This window comes from Mesoplodon mirus, assembly GCF_964341445.2.
Source record: "Mesoplodon mirus genome assembly, chromosome: 9".
Taxonomy (NCBI): domain Eukaryota; kingdom Metazoa; phylum Chordata; class Mammalia; order Artiodactyla; family Ziphiidae; genus Mesoplodon; species Mesoplodon mirus.
The window spans coordinates 78105377-78124331 of record NC_138985.1 but is presented as its reverse complement, the minus strand read 5'-3'; the positions used below and the strand labels follow the sequence as shown (position 1 = coordinate 78124331).

At 38.7% G+C, this 18955-nt stretch overlaps 1 protein-coding gene across 2 annotated transcripts in view; it reads left to right on the top strand.

Annotated features, from left to right (window-relative positions):
- Positions 1 to 18955, top strand: part of DOCK4 (dedicator of cytokinesis 4) — a 484498-nt gene that overhangs the window by 381756 nt on the left and 83787 nt on the right. For both annotated transcript variants that reach the window (XM_082631603.1, XM_082631602.1), the window contains exon 26: positions 8715 to 8813. In XM_082631603.1, the coding sequence (XP_082487729.1) occupies positions 8715 to 8813 (99 nt within the window). The remainder of the gene's footprint in view (positions 1 to 8714; positions 8814 to 18955) is intronic.

Genomic DNA, 18955 nt, shown 5'->3' with positions numbered 1-18955 from the left:
AAAGCCTCCTTCATTTTGGTTTTGATGGTAACATTTCAACTGCTTCCTGGCAATACAGCTCGAACACAATTCTAAAATTATGATGGCAGAGCAAACAAAATCATAGGAAATGCTCCATGTGGTCAAAGACTGCCCGAGGTCAAAAGCTAGAACACTTTTTCAAACTGCTTTATATCCATAGGCAGGGTTGAAACTGCCAAATTTCTCTGGGACATGCATGTCCTGTAGGGCTTCACAGTGTAATAATCAGTGCAAATTAAGAGACTTGAGAAGGCAATGCATGAAGCTCGTGGATGGATTTGGGCAGGCAGTTTGATCATCCGGTGTGCTACAATTTTAGGAGAATCACATAAAGTGAAACCTTCCCCCACGTAGCTATGTTGTGCTCCTTGCTGTGTGAAAAACCAAGCTCACTCTAGGTATGTGGGATGAAGTTTGCGAGAAAACATGCACTTAAATTGTTTGGCACTTTAGATTTTATGCTTTAAGGCTCTTTTTGTTTTTTTGAGTCCTCAGGCAGACCTGGTTTGAATCCTACTCTTCCCTTTGATTAACTACGCATGATCTTGGGCAAGTTACCTAGTATCTTTAGCTTCTGTTCCTTTGCCTTTAAAATAGAGAAAATAATTGAACTTATCTCAAAGTTAGTGTGAGGGTTTCATCAAATCTGTAAAAGTGTTTAAACCATATCAGTACATTTTAGCCATTGGTAATTGTGGTAGCAACAGTGGTCCGTATTATTATTATTATTATTGCAGAAGTAATGCCTGTGTTGTTGTTGTTATCGTTACCGAATTAACCAAAATCAATTACATGCTCACAAGTATAGAAAAGAAAGGTGGCTTTAATCAGAATGCCGGCAATCTGGGGAGATGGTGGACTCAGCATCCCTCAAAAACCACCTCCAAAGATTCTGCTCAGCCATGAAAGGTTTTAAAGGGAAACAGGGTAGTAATCTCAGTTCATCCTCATTGAGATGGGGGTCAGAGTCATTGCTATCCCCAATGTGTGCAGGCTTGTCAACTCCCTTGTGATCTTCCTCTGGATGTTATCTTGTTCATACAGTTTGGTCACACATTCTGTTCGGGAGATTACTGAAGGGAAAGCTAGGGAAGAGATCTGGTCATCTGTTAATTACTTATTCTTCATTTCTACTTCTTTGATGTACGGAAAGAACTGACAAGTTAGGCAAGGTATTGTGTGATTAAAAGATTTGAAATGTGTGCTTGGGCTGGAGATGAGTAGAGCATGGAGGTCCCTGGTTTAAACGTTAGTTACAATATAGCTTTGCTAAAGTGACAAGAAATGGGGCTTCCTGCTTTTATAACAAAACAGGGCAGTTTCCTGTAAAGAGCGCTTACATTATAACGAATTCTATGGTGAGAAATATGTTCTGGTCATTGACAAGGTCATTTCTCTGGGCACTGAAGACCTGTCTAATTTCTTCATCATTTTCTCTTATTTAGAGAACAGGCTTTCTGAATAGGGAGTCTTTACATGGCAGTCCTACCCTGAGCACCCTTCAGTCTTTACAGAAAAAGTGCCCACAATAAGCAGACATAATGTAGGTAAAAGTCGGTCCCACAGCGTGTCGTGGTGAAGTGTTTCATCTCTCTGTGAGTACCACGGCTGTCACCCTGCCTCCCAGTAACACCAACGGGATGACCGGCTTCTGCTATTGTCATAATTCCAGATAATAGTAGCCTTATTTTTACTATCTAAAAGGATTGTACTTTTTGTTCTTCTACCAACTGCTCTTTTAGGTTTAAAATACTCTCTCTAGCTGGAAAAAAAAAAAAAGAAGCACCATTGTAATCGGTTCCTTTCAAACATCTAATTTTATGTGGAAGCAGATTTTATAAAGAGGCATATATGGCTGTTTGTTCACACCCTCAAACTAATTGGACTCCAGAGTTCCTTACAAGTGATAAGTGCTTCTTTTCTTTGCACATAATTCTGTTCAGCACCATTTATAGTGCAGGTGCCTCAGTTCAGCAGGAGCCACGTCTAAGACATACTCTGCATTTGTTGAAAGTTTTTGCGCACCATGGCCTGTGGTTGGGGGAAGGAGAAGAAGGCAGGAGAATTCTGTGAGATGTTTCTGGGGAAAATTGTGGGTATGTATAATAGAAGGTTTCTTGAAGACTGTTGTAGCCGTCTAATAACCTTATTCACAGTTATTGGTGGAAATGCCCAGTATGCTCAATCTAGTTGTAAAATGGATGCAAGCCACTATAGCATAGAGTTCTTTCTGACGGTGATTTGTACATAAAAAAGTTCCAACACTAAAATGAAGTGAATCTTGGCCAACAGTGGTTTTTTATTTATTCTTTTTAATAAATTGTGAGTCTAGAGTTTTCATGTAGACACTTAAAAATCTCTTAGAAACAAAGTTACATAACGGGTAAAAAATATTGGACGTCTAGGCCTCTTAACAGGGCTAAATGTGCTTGGAGTTCCTAAATTGATGAAGTAAATAAATAAAATGACATTGGACAGTAAATATTGGGATTGACGACATGTCTTAATTGTGCCAAGATTAGATATCAGGATGACAAGTTGTTTGCATTGGGCCTAAACCATATGTGACAGATATAAACAGGTAATGATATGGATTCAAAGAGGTATTCTCCTAGGTATGGTGACTGTAAAGATTTAATGCAAGTCTATTCACTTTTGAATAATTTTTCTTCTTATTAAAATTATTAAAAATAGTGTCATTTAAGATATTTCACTATTCACAAAATGTATGTTGAAATAAATATTCTAAGAATATTGATCTAGTAGCTGCATTGGAGACAGTGTAGATAGGATGTAGAAAAACTAAGAGATGAAACATTGAATGCATTTCTACCAACTAGATTTACATTTTCATGTCAAGACGTAAGAGAGGCTAAAAAGGGGCTTCCCTGGTGGCGCAGTGGTTGAGAGTCCACCTGCCGACGCAGGGGACGCGGGTTCGTGCCACAGTCCGGGAGGATCCCACATGGCACAGAGCGGCTGGGCCCGTGAGCCATGGCCGCTGAGCCTGCACGTCCGGAGCCTGTGCTCCGCAACGGGAGAGGCCACAACAGTGAGAGGCCCGCATACCGCAAAAAAAAAAAAAAAAAAAAAAAAAAAAAAAAGAGGCTAAAAGGTACAGACATTGGTTATCAACAGACAGATTCTTATATACCTATTTGTATTTGAAATATAACCCCCAAGCTCAGTTATATTTCCTCAATAAAATAAATCAGTCTGAGCAGCAGGAAGAAGAGCCAGAGATACCTAGGTTAACACTGCAGCTTCACCATTTTCTGACTGTGGAACGTGGGATAAATATGTTATTAACTTTAACAGATCTCACTGTAACGTTAAGTTAATAGTGTCCACCCAACAAGGCTCTAGTGAGGGATAAACTTGATAATATAATCAAATACAGCAACTTACACATAGTGCCATTCCATAAATGATAATATTGTCATAATGTCTTATTTTTTTAAGTTTAGAGATATAATTGACATGCAAAAAATTGCATGTGTTTAAAGTCTACAGCTTGATAAAATTTTGACATAATATATATACCTGTGAACCTTCATCACCATCCAGATAATGAACATGTCTATTATTCTTGCAAGTTTCTTTGTGCTTGTTTGTATTCCCTCCCTCTTGCCCCTCTTCATTACCTCATCCCCAGGCAACCACTGACCTACTTTCTGTTACCATAGATAAGTTTGCATTTTCTAGATTTTTATATGAATGGAATCATACAGTATGTGGTTATTGTTGTTGGTTTTTTGGGGGAAGCGGGGAGGAGGAGGGCATTTTGACTTCTTCAATATAATTATTTGAGTTTCATCAATGTTACTCTGTTTATCAGTAGTTCATTTCTTTTTAATGTTGAATAGTATTTTATTATATGGATATGCTATAATTTGTTTATTCATTCACCTGTTCGTGGGCGTTTGGATTGTTTCTGGTTTGGGCTTTCTGTTCTATGTATCTATTTTTCTGTTTTGACATCAGTAACACAGTATCCTGATTACCATAGCATTATAGTTTAGTCTCAAAGTCAGGTAGTCTCTAAGACCTTTAACTTTGTTCTTTTTCATAGTTGTTTTCACTATTCCAGGTCCTTTGCACTTCCATATGAATTTTAAAATCAGCTTGTCACTTTCTGCCCCCCAAAATACCTGCTATGATATGGAGTGGGATTGCATTGAATTTATATATCAATTTGGAGTGAGTTAACATCTTAACAGTATTGAATCGCCCAGTCTATGAACATAGTATATCTCTCTATTTATTTAGGTCATCTTTAATTGCTCTCATCAAGGTTTTGTAGCTTTCAGCAGATCTTACATACATTCTGTCATATATATCACTAAGTAGTTCATATTTTAATGGTATTATAAACTAGACTATTTTAAATTTCAATTTCTAATTGTTCATTTTCATTATGCAGAAAATTGATTTTTGTACACTGAACTTGTATTCTTAAACATTGATTAACTCACTTGAGTAGTTCTAGTAGCTCATTGTAGATTCTGTAGCATTTTCTTTGAACACAAATATGGTGTCTGTGAATAAAGACAGCTTTTTAAAAATTCCTTTCCAATCTGTATTTCTTTATTTCTTGTTCTTGCTTTATTGCACTTACTAGAACCTTCACTATAATGTTGAGTAGAAGTGGTGAACTGTTTAAGTTTTGGGATGTCTGAAAAGTCTTTATTTTGTCTTTGTTTTTGAAAGAATTTTACTGGGTAACAAATTCTTGGTTGATAGTTGTTTTCTTTCAGTACTCTAAAGATGTTGCTCCACTGTTTTCTAGCTTGTATTGTTTCCAGTGAGAAATCTCTCATCTTTATCTTTAGTTTGTATTGTTTCCAGTGAGAAATCTCTCATCCTTATCTTTCTTCCTCTGGATATAATGTGTCTTTTTTTCCCTCTGACTGGTGTTAAGATTTTCTCTTTATCACTGGCTATCAGCAATTTTACTATGTTGTGCTTTGGTGTAATTTTTTCATGCTTTGTATGCTTAGGGTTTGTTGAAATTCTTTGATACATAGGTTTATGCTTTTCAAAGAATCTGAAAATTTTTCCCCTTATTTCTTCAACTACTTTTTCTGACCCCTTCTCTTTGAGGTCTGCAATTACGTATATATTTTGCTACTTGAAGTTGTCCTAGAGTTCACTGTGCTTTTTTCTTCTCTTTTAGTTTTTTTTTTCTCTGTTTCATTTTGGAGGATATCTATTATGCTGTCTTCTTCTATATTGTCTGTTGACTGAAAAAAAATGCACAACCTAAAAGTTGAGAATTATGTTTTATTCAGCAGACTTACTAAGGAGTATAGCCCCAGATGGCAGCCTTTCAGATATTTCTGAGGGACTGTCCCAAAGAGGTAAGGGAGGAACCAGGATATATAGGAGTTTTTACTGAAAAAAAAAAGTGTGGTCAAACATCAAAAGATTATTGCTAATCATAAAAAACAGACATTTCAAGTGAATGATTTTAGTGCTTTTCTATGTATGAGAAGATTCAAGAGTCTGGGCGTATTGAAATTATTCCTTTGATGTGTATCTTAACTATCTAGGACCAGTATCCTGTTTTCTCCATCCTGAATTCCCCTCAGGTGCACCATCAGGGGTGACTGTAGTAGATGATGACTCAACAGCCTTTGTATACTGAAATGGCAGGTGACATTCTTTGTCCACAGTCTAATCTGCCATTAGTCCCATTCAGTGAATTTTCATCTCATACATGACAATCTTCATCTCTAGAAGTTTAATTTGGTTCCTTTTGAAATCTTACATGCCTCTAATTAACATGTTCATTCTTTCTTCAAGCTTCCTGAATATATAGAATACAGTAATAATAACTATTTTAATGTCCTTGACTGCTAATTCTATTATCTGTGTCATTTCTGGTCTGTTTCTATTGATTGATTATTTTCTCATTTGTTTCATCATTTTTTCCTATTTCTGTGTAAGCCTAGTAATTTTTTATTGAATGCCAGACATTGTAAATTTTACCTTGTTGGGAGGTGAATTTTTTTTTAATTCCAAAAAATATCTTTGACCTTTGCTGTGGAATGAGGATGGCAGTTTCTTGGGGACTGTTAGATTGTTTCAGGTCTTGCTTTTGAACTTGTTTAGGTAGGATCAGAGCAGCATTTATTCTAGGAGTAATTTTTCCCCACTACTGAGGAAAAGAGTACTTTTAGTACTCTAACTGATGCCCTGATGCCCTATTAATAGTGAGGATTTTTCAGTCTGGCTGGTGAGAATAAACACTATTCTCAGTCATATATGAGCACCAGTCATGTATGAGCTCCTAGTCCTTTCAGGTAGTTTCTTCCTAGCCTTGGGTTGTTTCTTCATATACACATACACTAAAATATTCATGATTGTGCCCTTAAATTTTCTATTTCTTGTGTTAAGTATCAAGGGTTCCTTTGTGCATTAACAAAGTAATATGTTGAGCTTAGAGGGTATTTCTGATAGCCCATACTGGTTAGTTCTTAAATATTTGCCCTAAAAAGTATGTAAGGATAATTACTTGTCATATCTGTGTGTTGCAGATGATTATCCACATGCAAGGAGCCAGCTTGCATCTCTGGTCACCCTGACATGGCCATTAAGTAGCATCCTCAGGCCTCCCATGGCCTTGGTAGGGATACGTTTGACTGTCCTGACTTAGCTGCCTCTCTTGATAAATCCGACTACTCAGTGCTTTTAGTCTCAGATTTTACATGTGAGCCTATAATCTTTTTCCATGTAAACTCAAAGAAACCAATTCCCAATTAAACTGAATTTCTCTAAATCCACTGTCAATTACCACTGATTACTTCTCCTGTTATGCTTGTATTGTTTTAAATGTAACTAAAAGTAGATAAATTCTTTGCTGAGCAAAAAAGTTTGCATTGAAAACATATATTTTAAGTTAGAAATGCATCAGGAAATGCAAGTGATAGCAATTTTATAAGTCTTCAAATCTATGGATGCTATACTTATATTTTCTTTTTCATTATTAATTTTTAAGATTTGGACTTTGTAGGAGTCAATCACATAGCACCCAAGCACAAAAGGATCATAGTTAACTTAAACTGTTCTTAGACTTGTGATTGCCAAGGGGGAGGGGAGATGGGGGAGGGGAGATGGGGGAGGGGTGGGTTGGGAGTTTGGGGTTAGCAGATGCAAACTAGTATATACAGGATGGATAAACAAGGTCCTACCATATAGCACAGGGAACTATATTCAATATCCTATGATAAACCATAATGGAAAAGAATATGAAAAAGTGTGTATATATATGTTCTGTATTACAGAATCATTTTACTGTACAGCAGAAATTAACACAACATTGTAAATCAACTAGACTTTAATAAAATAAATTTTAAAAGATAAATAAACTGTGCTTAAAAAGAGATTGAAACCAACATTATGCAATGTATGGCTTTTTCGACACCCAACAAGTCAGCAGATGAACACTCTGATGAGCTGGAGAAAGTCATGTGAATTCAAAAATGGAGCATGGGGCTTCCCTGGTGGCGCAGTGGTTGAGAGTCTGCCTGCCGATGCAGGGGACACGGGTTTGTGCCCCGGTCCGGGAGGATCCCGCATGCCGCGGAGCGGCTGGGCCCGTGAGCCATGGCCGCTGAGCTTGCTCATCCAGAGCCTGTGGTCCGCAACGGGAGAGGCCACAACAGTGAGAGGCCCGCGTACCGCAAAAAAAAAAAAAAAAATTGGAGCATGAAGGTACAGGAAGAGCTTTGGAGTAGAAAACCCCAGGAATAACTACAGCTCTGCCAGTTTCTAGCTGTGTGACTTTGGACAAGTCTTTTAGCCCACCAAACCTACATTTTACTCTCTTTAAATTAGCATTCCCTGTGCTGTACAGCAGAAATTAACACAATGTCGTAAATCAGCTATACTTCAATAAAAAAAAAAAATTAGTGTTATACCCCCTACCTTATAACACTGATATGAGGCTCAAACAGTATAATGAACAAAGACATAGTAAATGCTTAATAAATGGTCAGGAGCCTCAGTACCTTATCTTCTTTAAGTGTGTGGAGTTACTTCCCTACTGAAAAGCTTCCACCCAAGGTAAAAAAAAAAAAAAATCCACTCTAAATTTTATTTTTTCATTATTTGTTTATTTTTGGCTGCGTTGGGTCTTCATTGCTGCGTGCGGGCTTTCTCTAGTTGTGGTGAGAGGGGGCTACTCTTCGTTGTGGTGTGCGGGCTTCTCATTGTGGTGGCTTCTCTTGTTGCAGAGCATGGGCTCTAGGGGCATAGGCTCAGTAGTTGTGGCACGCGGGCTTCAGTAGTTGTGGCACGCAGGCTCAGTAGTTGTGGCTTGCAGGCTCTAGAGTGCAGGCTCAGTAGTTGTGGCACATGGGCTTAGTTGCTCCACGGCATGTGGGCTCTTCCTGGACCAGGGATTGAACCCGTGTCCCCTGCATTGGCAGGTGGATTCTTAACCACTGTGCCACCAGGGAAGTCCCCACTCTAAATTTTAAAATGCATGTGGACCAAGTAAATGGTAATCATTACAGGGAGAAATTTGACTGTAATATTATGGTTAATTTAGATTAAGACAACATCATAGGGTAAATTTGGATCATAGTGGGTTTTCTTTTCAAGTGTTCTATTTGAGATCAGTTGAAGGTAAGTTACTGATGTTTTTTTATGTACTTACTAAAAAACATGCTTCCTTTTTTTTCAATTAGGGAGAATTTGTTGCTTGTCTCCTGTCCCTGTTACGGCAAATGACAGATAGGCATTATCAACAGCTTCTTGATAGTTTCAATACAAAAGAAGAACTAAGGGTAAGTGGCATTTTTTAAAGTGTCTAATATATCTTTTTAGTTTCTCTTGTTCTTATTCATCATCGTTCAGATGGGTTTTTGACAATTGCTTTACCTGATTCCATTAAATTCTGTTTTTTATCAGATTTATCCACAGATTTGCTCTTCTGTCTTGATTCTTTAAAAGTTCTTTACTCAAGCCAAGCAATTAATTCTTATTTTGGACAAGCATATAGGATTTGAAATACCTGCCATCAAAGTCCAGTAACCGGGCTTCCCTGGTGGCGCAGTGGTTGAGAGTCCGTCTGCCGATGCAGGGGACGCGGGTTCGTGCCCCGGTCCGGGAAGATCCCACATGCCGCGGAGCAGCTGGGCCCGTGAGCCATGGCCGCTGAGCCTGCGCGTCCGGGGCCTGTGCTCCACAACGGGAGAGGCCACAACAGTGAGAGGCCCGCAAACCGCAAAAAAAAAAAAAAAAAAAAAAAAAAAAAGTCCAGTAACCTAGAAACAAAATAGCAGAACTAATGAGACAAAAGCAAATAGACTGAGTCTAGTTAAGTGGGCTTAGAAATATTGCCTTAATAGCAGATAAGGGAGTATGTATTACTATATTAGCTGATTTCAGGACTTAGAAATATTGCCTTAATAGCAGATAAGGGAGTATGTATTACTATATTAGCTGATTTCATCCCTCTAAAAACACAGTGAGAAGTTCTGGCTACAACATTCTGACTAGGGAGGCGGAGCTGTATTTGACATTCTCTGTGGGCTTTTGGTCTAATCAATATGCTGTGCTACTCTGACAGTGACATTAAATGGAAAATATTGATGCTGGGTTTGTAGAAATCCAATCTTTGCTAAGATTTAGGTGACTTTAATGCTTCCTTCACGGTGTTCACTAAAATCTTACAAGCTGATTGTCCTCAGTCACAGGAATGACCTATCTTCTGTCCGTATTTACTTTTATTTCTCTTCCATCACTTTAGTTTCTAGACAGCTTCATACATAAACCATCAAAATGGAAGGGTCACTTAACTGCTGGTGAAACCATACTCTTTCTCGGATGGGACTTGAACCCAGCCAAAACTCAGATTGGGACTCGAACCCACGGTCTGGGACTTGAACCCAAGTCACCCGCAGATTGAAACTTAAACGTGCCATCTCTGACTTAGGAGGGGACTTGAACCCACTGTCTTTTTTTTTTTTTAACAACTTTATTGGAGTATAATTGCTTTACAATGGTGTGTTAGTTTCTGCTTTATAACAAAGTGAATCAGTTATACATATACATATGTTCCCATATCTCTTCCCTCTTGCGTCTCCCTCCCTCCCACCCTCCCTATCCCACCCCCCTAGGTGGTCACAAAGCACCGAGATGAGCTGATCTCCCTGTGCTATGTGGCTGCTTCCCACTAGCTATCTGTTTTACATTTGAACCCACTGTCTTTTTTTTTTTACATCTTTATTGGAGTATAATTGCTTTACAATGGTGTGTTAGTTTCTGCTTTATAACAAAGTGAATCAGTTATACATATACATATGTTCCCATATCTCTTCCCTCTTGCGTCTCCCTCCCTCCCACCCTCCCTATCCCACCCCCCTAGGTGGTCACAAAGCACCGAGATGAGCTGATCTCCCTGTGCTATGTGGCTGCTTCCCACTAGCTATCTGTTTTACATTTGAACCCACTGTCTTTTAATTGAAACTATTCACCTGGTATCAGGACTTACTGAAGCTCAGGTTCTTTTGTCTCAGAAGAGAAAGAAGTCAGCATGAGGCAAAGTGATAGGCAAAGAGTGAGTTTATTAGCATAGGATGCTTGTGAGAGATAGAAGCAGGCCAGCAAGGGAGCATGGCCCCAGGAACAAAGAGGGCTACACTTTTATAATCAAAGGAAAAGTGGGGGGCTTCCCTGGTGGCGCAGTGGTTGAGAGTCCGCCTGCCGATGCAGGGGACATGGGTTCGTGCCCCGGTCTGGGAAGATCCCACATGCCGCAGAGCGGCTGGGCCCGTGAGCCATGGCCGCTGAGCCTGCGCGTCTGGAGCCTGTGCTCCGCAGCGGGAGAGGCCACAACAGTGAGAGGCCCGCGTACCGGAAAAAAAAAAAAAGAAAAAAGAAAAAGTGGGGAGGGGAGAAGACGACCTTCTCCCTCATTTTTGGGTGGATGTCAAGGCTTACATCATTAGCTCCTCCTTTGACCCTCTATGGTCTAACCGGGACTGTCATGGCGCTATTTAAATCATATGTGTATTAGCAAAAGGATATTAACATATACTTAAATATGGTAGTTCATCTCAGATTTTGGTATAATGTCCCCCTTCACCTGGTTTCTTTCCCCTTTCACCTACATTCCTGTCTTGGCTACATGCAGAATGCTACTCTTCAAGGACCATTAATTCCCTGACTTCGTGTAACATGATTCAGATCCCATATCTACTGTCTTGTGTTTTAACTATCAGGACTTGTGGCTTGAGTGTGCCTGGCCCTTGAATGCACCTGCTCTTCCTAAAAGGTAGTATAGATTGTTGCTAGGTTACTGGATTATTTTGTTGAGTGGTCATTAGCTTACAACAGTCTCCCAGACTTCCTTAAAATTCCCTTCCCTAGTGGGATTGCTAAGAATTATAAGACAGTGGTTACAGTCACAGTGTAACGTTTGCGTGATTACAAGCCTTCATAGTGCCTTAGAGGAAGATTTCTAGATTTTTTTCAATATAGATAACGCATAGGGATCACTTATCTTTGACTTTTAACTGTTGTATCATCTCAGAAGAATCTTTCAGTTACCTTGGATCAGTTGACAAGCTGAGTCATATAAAACAAATAGGTTTGGGCAGATGTAATCTATCTGACAGTTGTTTAGCATATGCCCAAGCCTGAAAATATCATGTTTTTCATGCTTATATTTAATCTTGAGTTTAGAATTAAAAATGGATAAAGATCTTAGAACTTACCCACTTATATACAGAAACCCATATGGTTAAAAAGGAAAATAATTGTGCAGTTATTAATTTTCATCACAAGTTGAATATTTAACACAGCTGATGAACCATTAGGTTTTACTCAAGAAGTCTATGACTTTGTATTTCAAAATTTCACATAGGAAAAATTACATATTTTCACAGGGCCTGGGAATGAGAAAAAAATAGTAGAAAAGCCTAAGTTGAAAAACATGATTTGTTTAATCTAGGTATTGAGTTTTATGCTTTAATAGTCACATTAACAATAATAAAGCAAATGAAAGTAATGAACCAGGTGTTTCATGTGGCTTTCCCTCATTTCAGTCAGCCCACACATCTTTTCAAGGGACACATGTTTCCCACTTCAAAATAGCCGGGCCTAAAAAAAATGAGAAAAAAACCTGGGCCTTCAGGCCAAGGAAATTTTTTTAACAATATTAATTACTCTATCTGTCCTTCAGATTGAGCAATTCTGACGTACCAAGTGCTACCAGCATTATTATGTAACCAGGAACAAAAAGGCCAGTTCCTGTAGGGGGAAGAGTCAAACTGGTAATGGGCAGTAACATAGGCAAATGACAGTGGTGAAGACACAGAGTAAGCACACAGTACTTTGGAGCATCTAGGAATTGCTGCCAGCCCCAACTCAATGCTAGAGGAAAACTCCCCAAGGGAGGTCTCAGCTGAGAGCTGGGTGGGAGTGTGCTGTCCGTCTTTGGCTGAGACATTCAGATCTCTCAACTAAAACGTCACCTGAATATCCTAACTGACACAGCACAGCTGCCATTCCACCTTTATAACGGTTATTAGAATCTGGAATATTTTTGTTTATTTTTTTATGTGTATCCCCAACTCCTAGCTACTAGGTTATAAACTTCTTGATGCCTGAAATGACCGCTGGTTCACTGCTGTATCCTCAGATCCCAGAACTTGCCTAGCATGCTGTATGCATTCAGGCAACATTTATAGATTGATAGACCGACTGTACAGTGTGAGGAAGAGAGATGTAAGACATAAGGCTCTGTGAATGTGCATAGACTTTATCTTGAGGACATTGGAAAACTATGGAGGGTTTTAAGAAGGGACAGACATGATCACATTTGTGTTAAGAGAGACCTATCTGGTTGCACTATTGAATTATCGAATGTTTGGTGAACTTGAGCATTTTCAATGCATTGGTGGGGGTGGAAGTCAAGATGTCATGGACTGAGGAATTAAAAAAAAAAAGAAAAAGATATAGTGGATGTAGACAGTGTTTCAAGAAGAGGAGCATAAGGTGTCTACTGAAAGAGAACTTGGGATGTCAGAGGAATATTTATCATGGAGGAGACTTAAAACATATTTAAATAAAAATGATCAGAGCTGGTGGAGAGAGAGACATTGAAGATAAAAGAGGTCCTAACTCACAGGGGGAGGTCTCTAAGAAAGCAGCAGGAGGGACCTAATTAGCCTTGACTGGGAGGAAGGACAGCTTCCCCAGTGTAAGAACAGAAGGGGGATAACTGGAGTGAAGGCAGACTGGAGGGCATTTATTTTACTAAAGGCTAATTAGTCAGCTGGTTTTAATCTGTATTTTAAAAGTTCAGATACCACCTTTTAACAAGTAAAGTTTTCCTGTTCTCAATTTTCTTCGAAGTCAAGTATCCATATTTATGCTACTGAAATCTATGTTACAAGATTTTCCAAAGATGATAGCACTGGTCTCTAGACCCTTGTTTGAAGTCCTTCTACCAAATGTATTTCAGAAATCAGAATTTTTGAGATTTCAGAAAGATAATATGGCACATATACTGTATAGTATCATATAGCACCTCCAGTAGAATTGGGGGTAGCAACTCCAGCTAACCCTTGAACCATGTGTAGTTGAAAATCCACATATAGCCTAGCGTCAGCCCTCTGTACACATGGTTCCTCTCTATCCATGTTTCCTCCACATCCATGGCTCTGCATCCATGGATTCAACCAACTGCGGATCGTGTAGTACTGTAGTATTTACTATTGAAAAAAATCTTTGTATAAGGGAACCTGCACAGTCCAAACCCATGTTGTTCAAGGGTCAACTGTATAATCAAACATCTCAGTATTTCTGTAGCTAAATAAAATATTCGCTCTAGGTGGGATAAATAAAGACTATGAGTAGTTTGGGTAAGGTTTTGCTGCCAAATGTATTATAAAACCAAAAATCTTAGAGGACTGTGGGATTTGCGTATTGTGGTAAAGGAACTGACGACCTCCAACAGCAAACATTTATATAGAACTTGGTACATGTAAGGCACTGTTCTAAGAGGCTGATTAATATTAACACATTTAATCCTGAAAGGAACCCCATGAGGTAAGCACTATTATTATTTTATTGTGTCAGTTGCTTGACTCAGTAAACATTTGTTGAACACCTTGGCTAGATGTTGGGAATATCAAGACTAATAAAACAATCTCTGTTAATGCCTTAATGTTATCGGGGCATCTAAATCATAAGTTGTAAATGAGTGTGATATGTATAAGCAACAGGAGTGATAGTGGCTAACAGTCACGTAGTACCTCCTCAGCCCCACTCCCTCCGCCGTGAGGCAGATGCAGCGTAAACTCTTTTCTTGCAGCATCTCATTTCACTACCCCCTGTGATGAAGATCGATACTATCATCATTCCCAAGTTACTGCGAGGGCTAGGAATTCTATTAACGTCTCAGTTCTTTGCTCAGGCAGCTAAACTCAGCTTTTGCCTAAACTTCAATAAACGTTCCTAAACGAAAATCTTTGCTATCAAATTGTGTAACATTTCCTTCGTCAGCTCTTTAAAAGTAATGAGGTCATTCTAGTCATGAAGTGAGGACGTCTGAAAAGGCTAAATTGGCAGAGGGAGAGTTTGGGATTTGGGGGGGGGCGATTTTTTTGTATCTACATTTAGGTTGGAAATTGAGTAAATAAGAATGATCAGTAAGGAAAGGTACAACTTAATAGAGTGATATTAATGAAAAATGATAACTGTTATTGGGATTAGACACTAAAAATCCCACATAACCCTATTGGTTTAAAGTAATAAAGCGAATGTCCTCTTTTCCTCCACACACATGATTCTGTTCCCCAGAGACAGTTGCTGTTAACACATAGGGGTGTATCCTCATAGACTATTTTCTATGCTGTATCCTCACGCGCGTTTTTTAATGGAATCATACTGTTCATACTGGTTGCACGTCTTTTCACACAATAATATACCATGGACATTATATAGCCCAGTGCATTATTCATTCTTCTGAATCTCATTATATGGTGATCCACAATTTAATTATTTCCCTTTTAATGGGCATTCAGGATGTTTCCGATTTTTGCCATTAGAAAGGATCCGGTGGTGTACATCTTGATACATATATCTCTATGGATTTGTGCGCTTATTGCTGTAGAATGAATTTCTGGAAGTAGAACTGTTGGATCATGGGATATATACATTTTAATCTTAATTGATACTGACAAATTTTATATTGAGATTTTCAAATTAATCTCTTTTTGGTTGTTCTTTATTCCTAGCATCACTGCTTTTTTTCTCTTCTTATCACTTCAAAGAGAGATTTGGCCTAGCATTTCCCCATGGGTCTCTAAATCAAAATGAAGGTTGAAAGTCTGTAATTCTCAAGTATCTGCTAAGCCTAGTGCAGTTTTAACTTCATTCTTGCTTGGAGAACCTGGGTGTCTCCAGGATTACTGTTGGAGTGGCTTCCAGCATCGTGAACAGTAGGCCATTTCTTCTCCTTGGTCCTCAAGTACTTGTGAGTCACAGCGTCACCTGAAGTGTGTAGGAGCGCAGACCTGGGCGCTGGTCCTCTGCATTGTTTCCTTCCTTCTCTAGAACATGCCATTATTTTAGAAATGAACAAAAGCAAAAACTAAGCAGTGATTAGGGTTTTTTTTTCCCTTCTTCTGTAGTCAGTAATGTTTTATTATACACCTACCTTCTACTGGGGCCATATCCCTGGCATTTTATGTGTATAGAGAGCAGTAAGACTCCTGTTTTTTGTTGATTGTGACTTTTCATATAGAACTGTGGTGATCTTGCTCTAAGCCTGACAGTGTACATGTTCTGGAAGTTATGTACAGCATTATTATTACCTTTCATTGTCTCCCTTATGCTGGCCCACTAGCTTTCAACAATCATATCTGATCAAGTCTCAAGCCAACTTTAAAACTCTGAGGACTTTACATTAACTGCAGGACAAAGTCCAGTCTTTTCGTCAAGTCTTCCTTATCTTCAGTCTACCTTCCATCCTCGTTGTCTTCCATCCCTTTCCAAATACCTTTCATTCCAGTCACTTAAGATTACTACAATTACTTGTATATTCCTAACAAACCATATAGATAATTTTTAACTCCTCTGGATCTTTTTTTTTTTTTTTTGTCTACCTGAAATGCCTATTCCACCACACCTCACTTCCATTGCCTAATTTGTACCCCATTAATCCCTTCCCTGATTTCAGCTCCTGCTGTAAAATCCGGCCCAGGTATCACTTTTTTTAAATGAAGCCTTCATAGACTACAGTCCCCCTCTGTGACAGCATGTGCAACAATGCATGTTATTATTTGTTGTTTCCTTGTATTCTTGTTGACTATGGACTCTCTGAGAGTAGGGGCTCTGTCTTTGTGTCCTAAGCACAGAACCTGGAACATTAAATCTTTGTTGAATGAATCAACCCTCATAATAAATGTCTGCCTGCTTCACAAGGCATCTTTTTCCATACAGTTATTTCAACTTATAGTGTTTTTTTATTACAGAAAAATAGTTCTATAGTTCTTGAGGATTGAGGACCATTTGAGAGTTAATTTTGCATGATGTACTTAAATAGTCAATTTTAAGGATATTAGTTTCAATGTGATAACGATTATTAACACTCTTTAATTGAATTCAGACCTTGCATCAAGGGTGTTACACATTTGAAATTTGTGGCAAAATTTTAAAATAAGATTGACTATAGTCTAAATCATAAGTAAAGGAAATGTGTGTCTAGAAGGCTCTGTCCCATTCATTGCTCTTGACATAAGGAGACAGTGTCCCGGGCTGTCTACGCACCTCATGAAGCTTTTTTCCCAAATCTCTTAACTCAAGTTTCATGATTAAAAGGCCTCCTTCTGTGCCTCCCCAGTTCTGTTTCATACACCTGATTTCTATCTGTGCTATTCTGATACTATAGTATGCGTAAACACAAAACAATGTGTTATATATTGTAGTCAGAAAATCTTTGTAAAACTGGAATTTGATCCTCTTACATGTCTGCATAAAGCCCCTGAGTGTCTCCACATCGCCCTCAGGATAAATTTCCAAACTGCTTACCAGGGAAAATGTATGAGATTTATTTACCTTGTATTTATTTATTTACCTTTGATTCGTCCCTATTTATCATCATCTTTCTATTCATCCATCTTTTTAAAAAAAATTTTTTTTAATTTTTGGCCATGCTGCAAGTCATGTGGGTTTTTAGTTCCCCACCCAGGTATCGAACCCACGCCCCCTGCATTGGAATGCGTGAGTCTTAACCACTGGACGGCCAGGGAAGTCCCTATCCATCTTTTATTTATCCCTACTTATCTACCAGCCCCATTTCTTGCCACTCCCCTTTGCAGCCTGGGCAACCTCTGTCTTGAGTCTGAGGCTTGGAGGTGCCCTTTCCTCTGTGTGGAATACCTGGCCCTCAGATTTATCCTAGCTTTTACCACGTGCGTAAATAGATTAGCATTCATCTCTCCCACAAAACTCTGAGCTCCAGGAAGGCAAAGGTCACATTCAACTAACTTAACTCTGGTGTGGCATGTTGCAGGCACTCCATAAATATTATTGCATGAATAAATGAAAGAGTATATTTTACCCCACTAGGTGTCCCCAGCATCTTACACAGTGCCCGGCACATGTTAAAGGACCCGATATTTATGAATGAATAAATGTTAATGATAATGTAACATCATAACAACTGCTCCGGCTTTCTTTTCTATTTGAATGTGAGACTTTTTATTGTTTTTGAAGGTTTTTGCATGAGCGTTCTTACTTGAACCTCTTACACTGCAGAAAAAGTGTTTCTGTAAAGTAACACCTCCCTGTTTGTTTTTTTTTATTTTGAACCCTTATTTGAATAATTAACAGGAATACAGTTAAGTAACCATGTTGTGCTATTTGAAGTAAACAAACAGAAAAGAAACTGCTCCCAGGTGGCCAATTTTGAAATGATGGCATATGAAACACTTATTTCTGTGTGCTGTCCAAACAGGAGTATTATTACAGCAGTGTTCTTTTTCTAGATTATAAAAAGAATCTGTTATTTAGTTATCGTTATGTGTGCAAAATAATTTCACATATCTATGCGGAACTTCTTGTTTAGTGAAATAATCAAAGCTGAAGAGCACTCAGAACAGACAAGGAAATACCATTGTATTGGGGGAGGGAAGGGAGGGGATGCTGAATCTAGCGTTCAGGTCTTAGTGCTTTAAAACATTGGAACTGAGTTTGAAATGTAACCTGTCGCATGGCAGCTGACAAGACATACTTGCTGAACTCAATTACATGTAAGTACCACAGTGGAAGGTGTTTGTGTTACCATCTGCTAAAACATTAGCCTACAGTTGAGAATTAAGAAACATGTTTGCATACTGTATGAATAGATACGTGATCATATTAATTATTTTTAATCTTCTCTAACCACAAGGGACCTTAAATCCCCCACATTATGAAGCCTCAGAACTCAGTTCCAGAGAGCTTGGTAACTTAAATAAGTTACCAAGGTCACTGAGCCAGTTAATGACACAGGCAGGATTAAAATCTAGATTTCCTGATTCTCAGTATAATATTCTTTTATTTTCATTGTAAGGTTTCTACAAATGAATGTCTATGGTTCTGTAAAGGTAGATGAAGCTTAGAAACCTACTTGAGACACTGAAAAGTTTTCTTCAGGGAAATAAAGGTTGATGTCAATACATAAGCACTGGCACAAGGTCCCATGCTGGCATGCCTTTTATTATATTTTGTGAGATAAATGGGAATAGGAAAATGAGACGGTACAGAAACAGGTTGTCTGTCTCCACTCCTATACCTGGAATAACGTCACCTTTGTCCCCTGCACTACAAAAGAATGATCCAAGTTGCTAGCCCAGAAGATAGATATCTTGCCTCCTGCCGCCAATTTTTCAGCCAATTTTTTTCTCTGTGCAACAGACATCACACTCTCCTA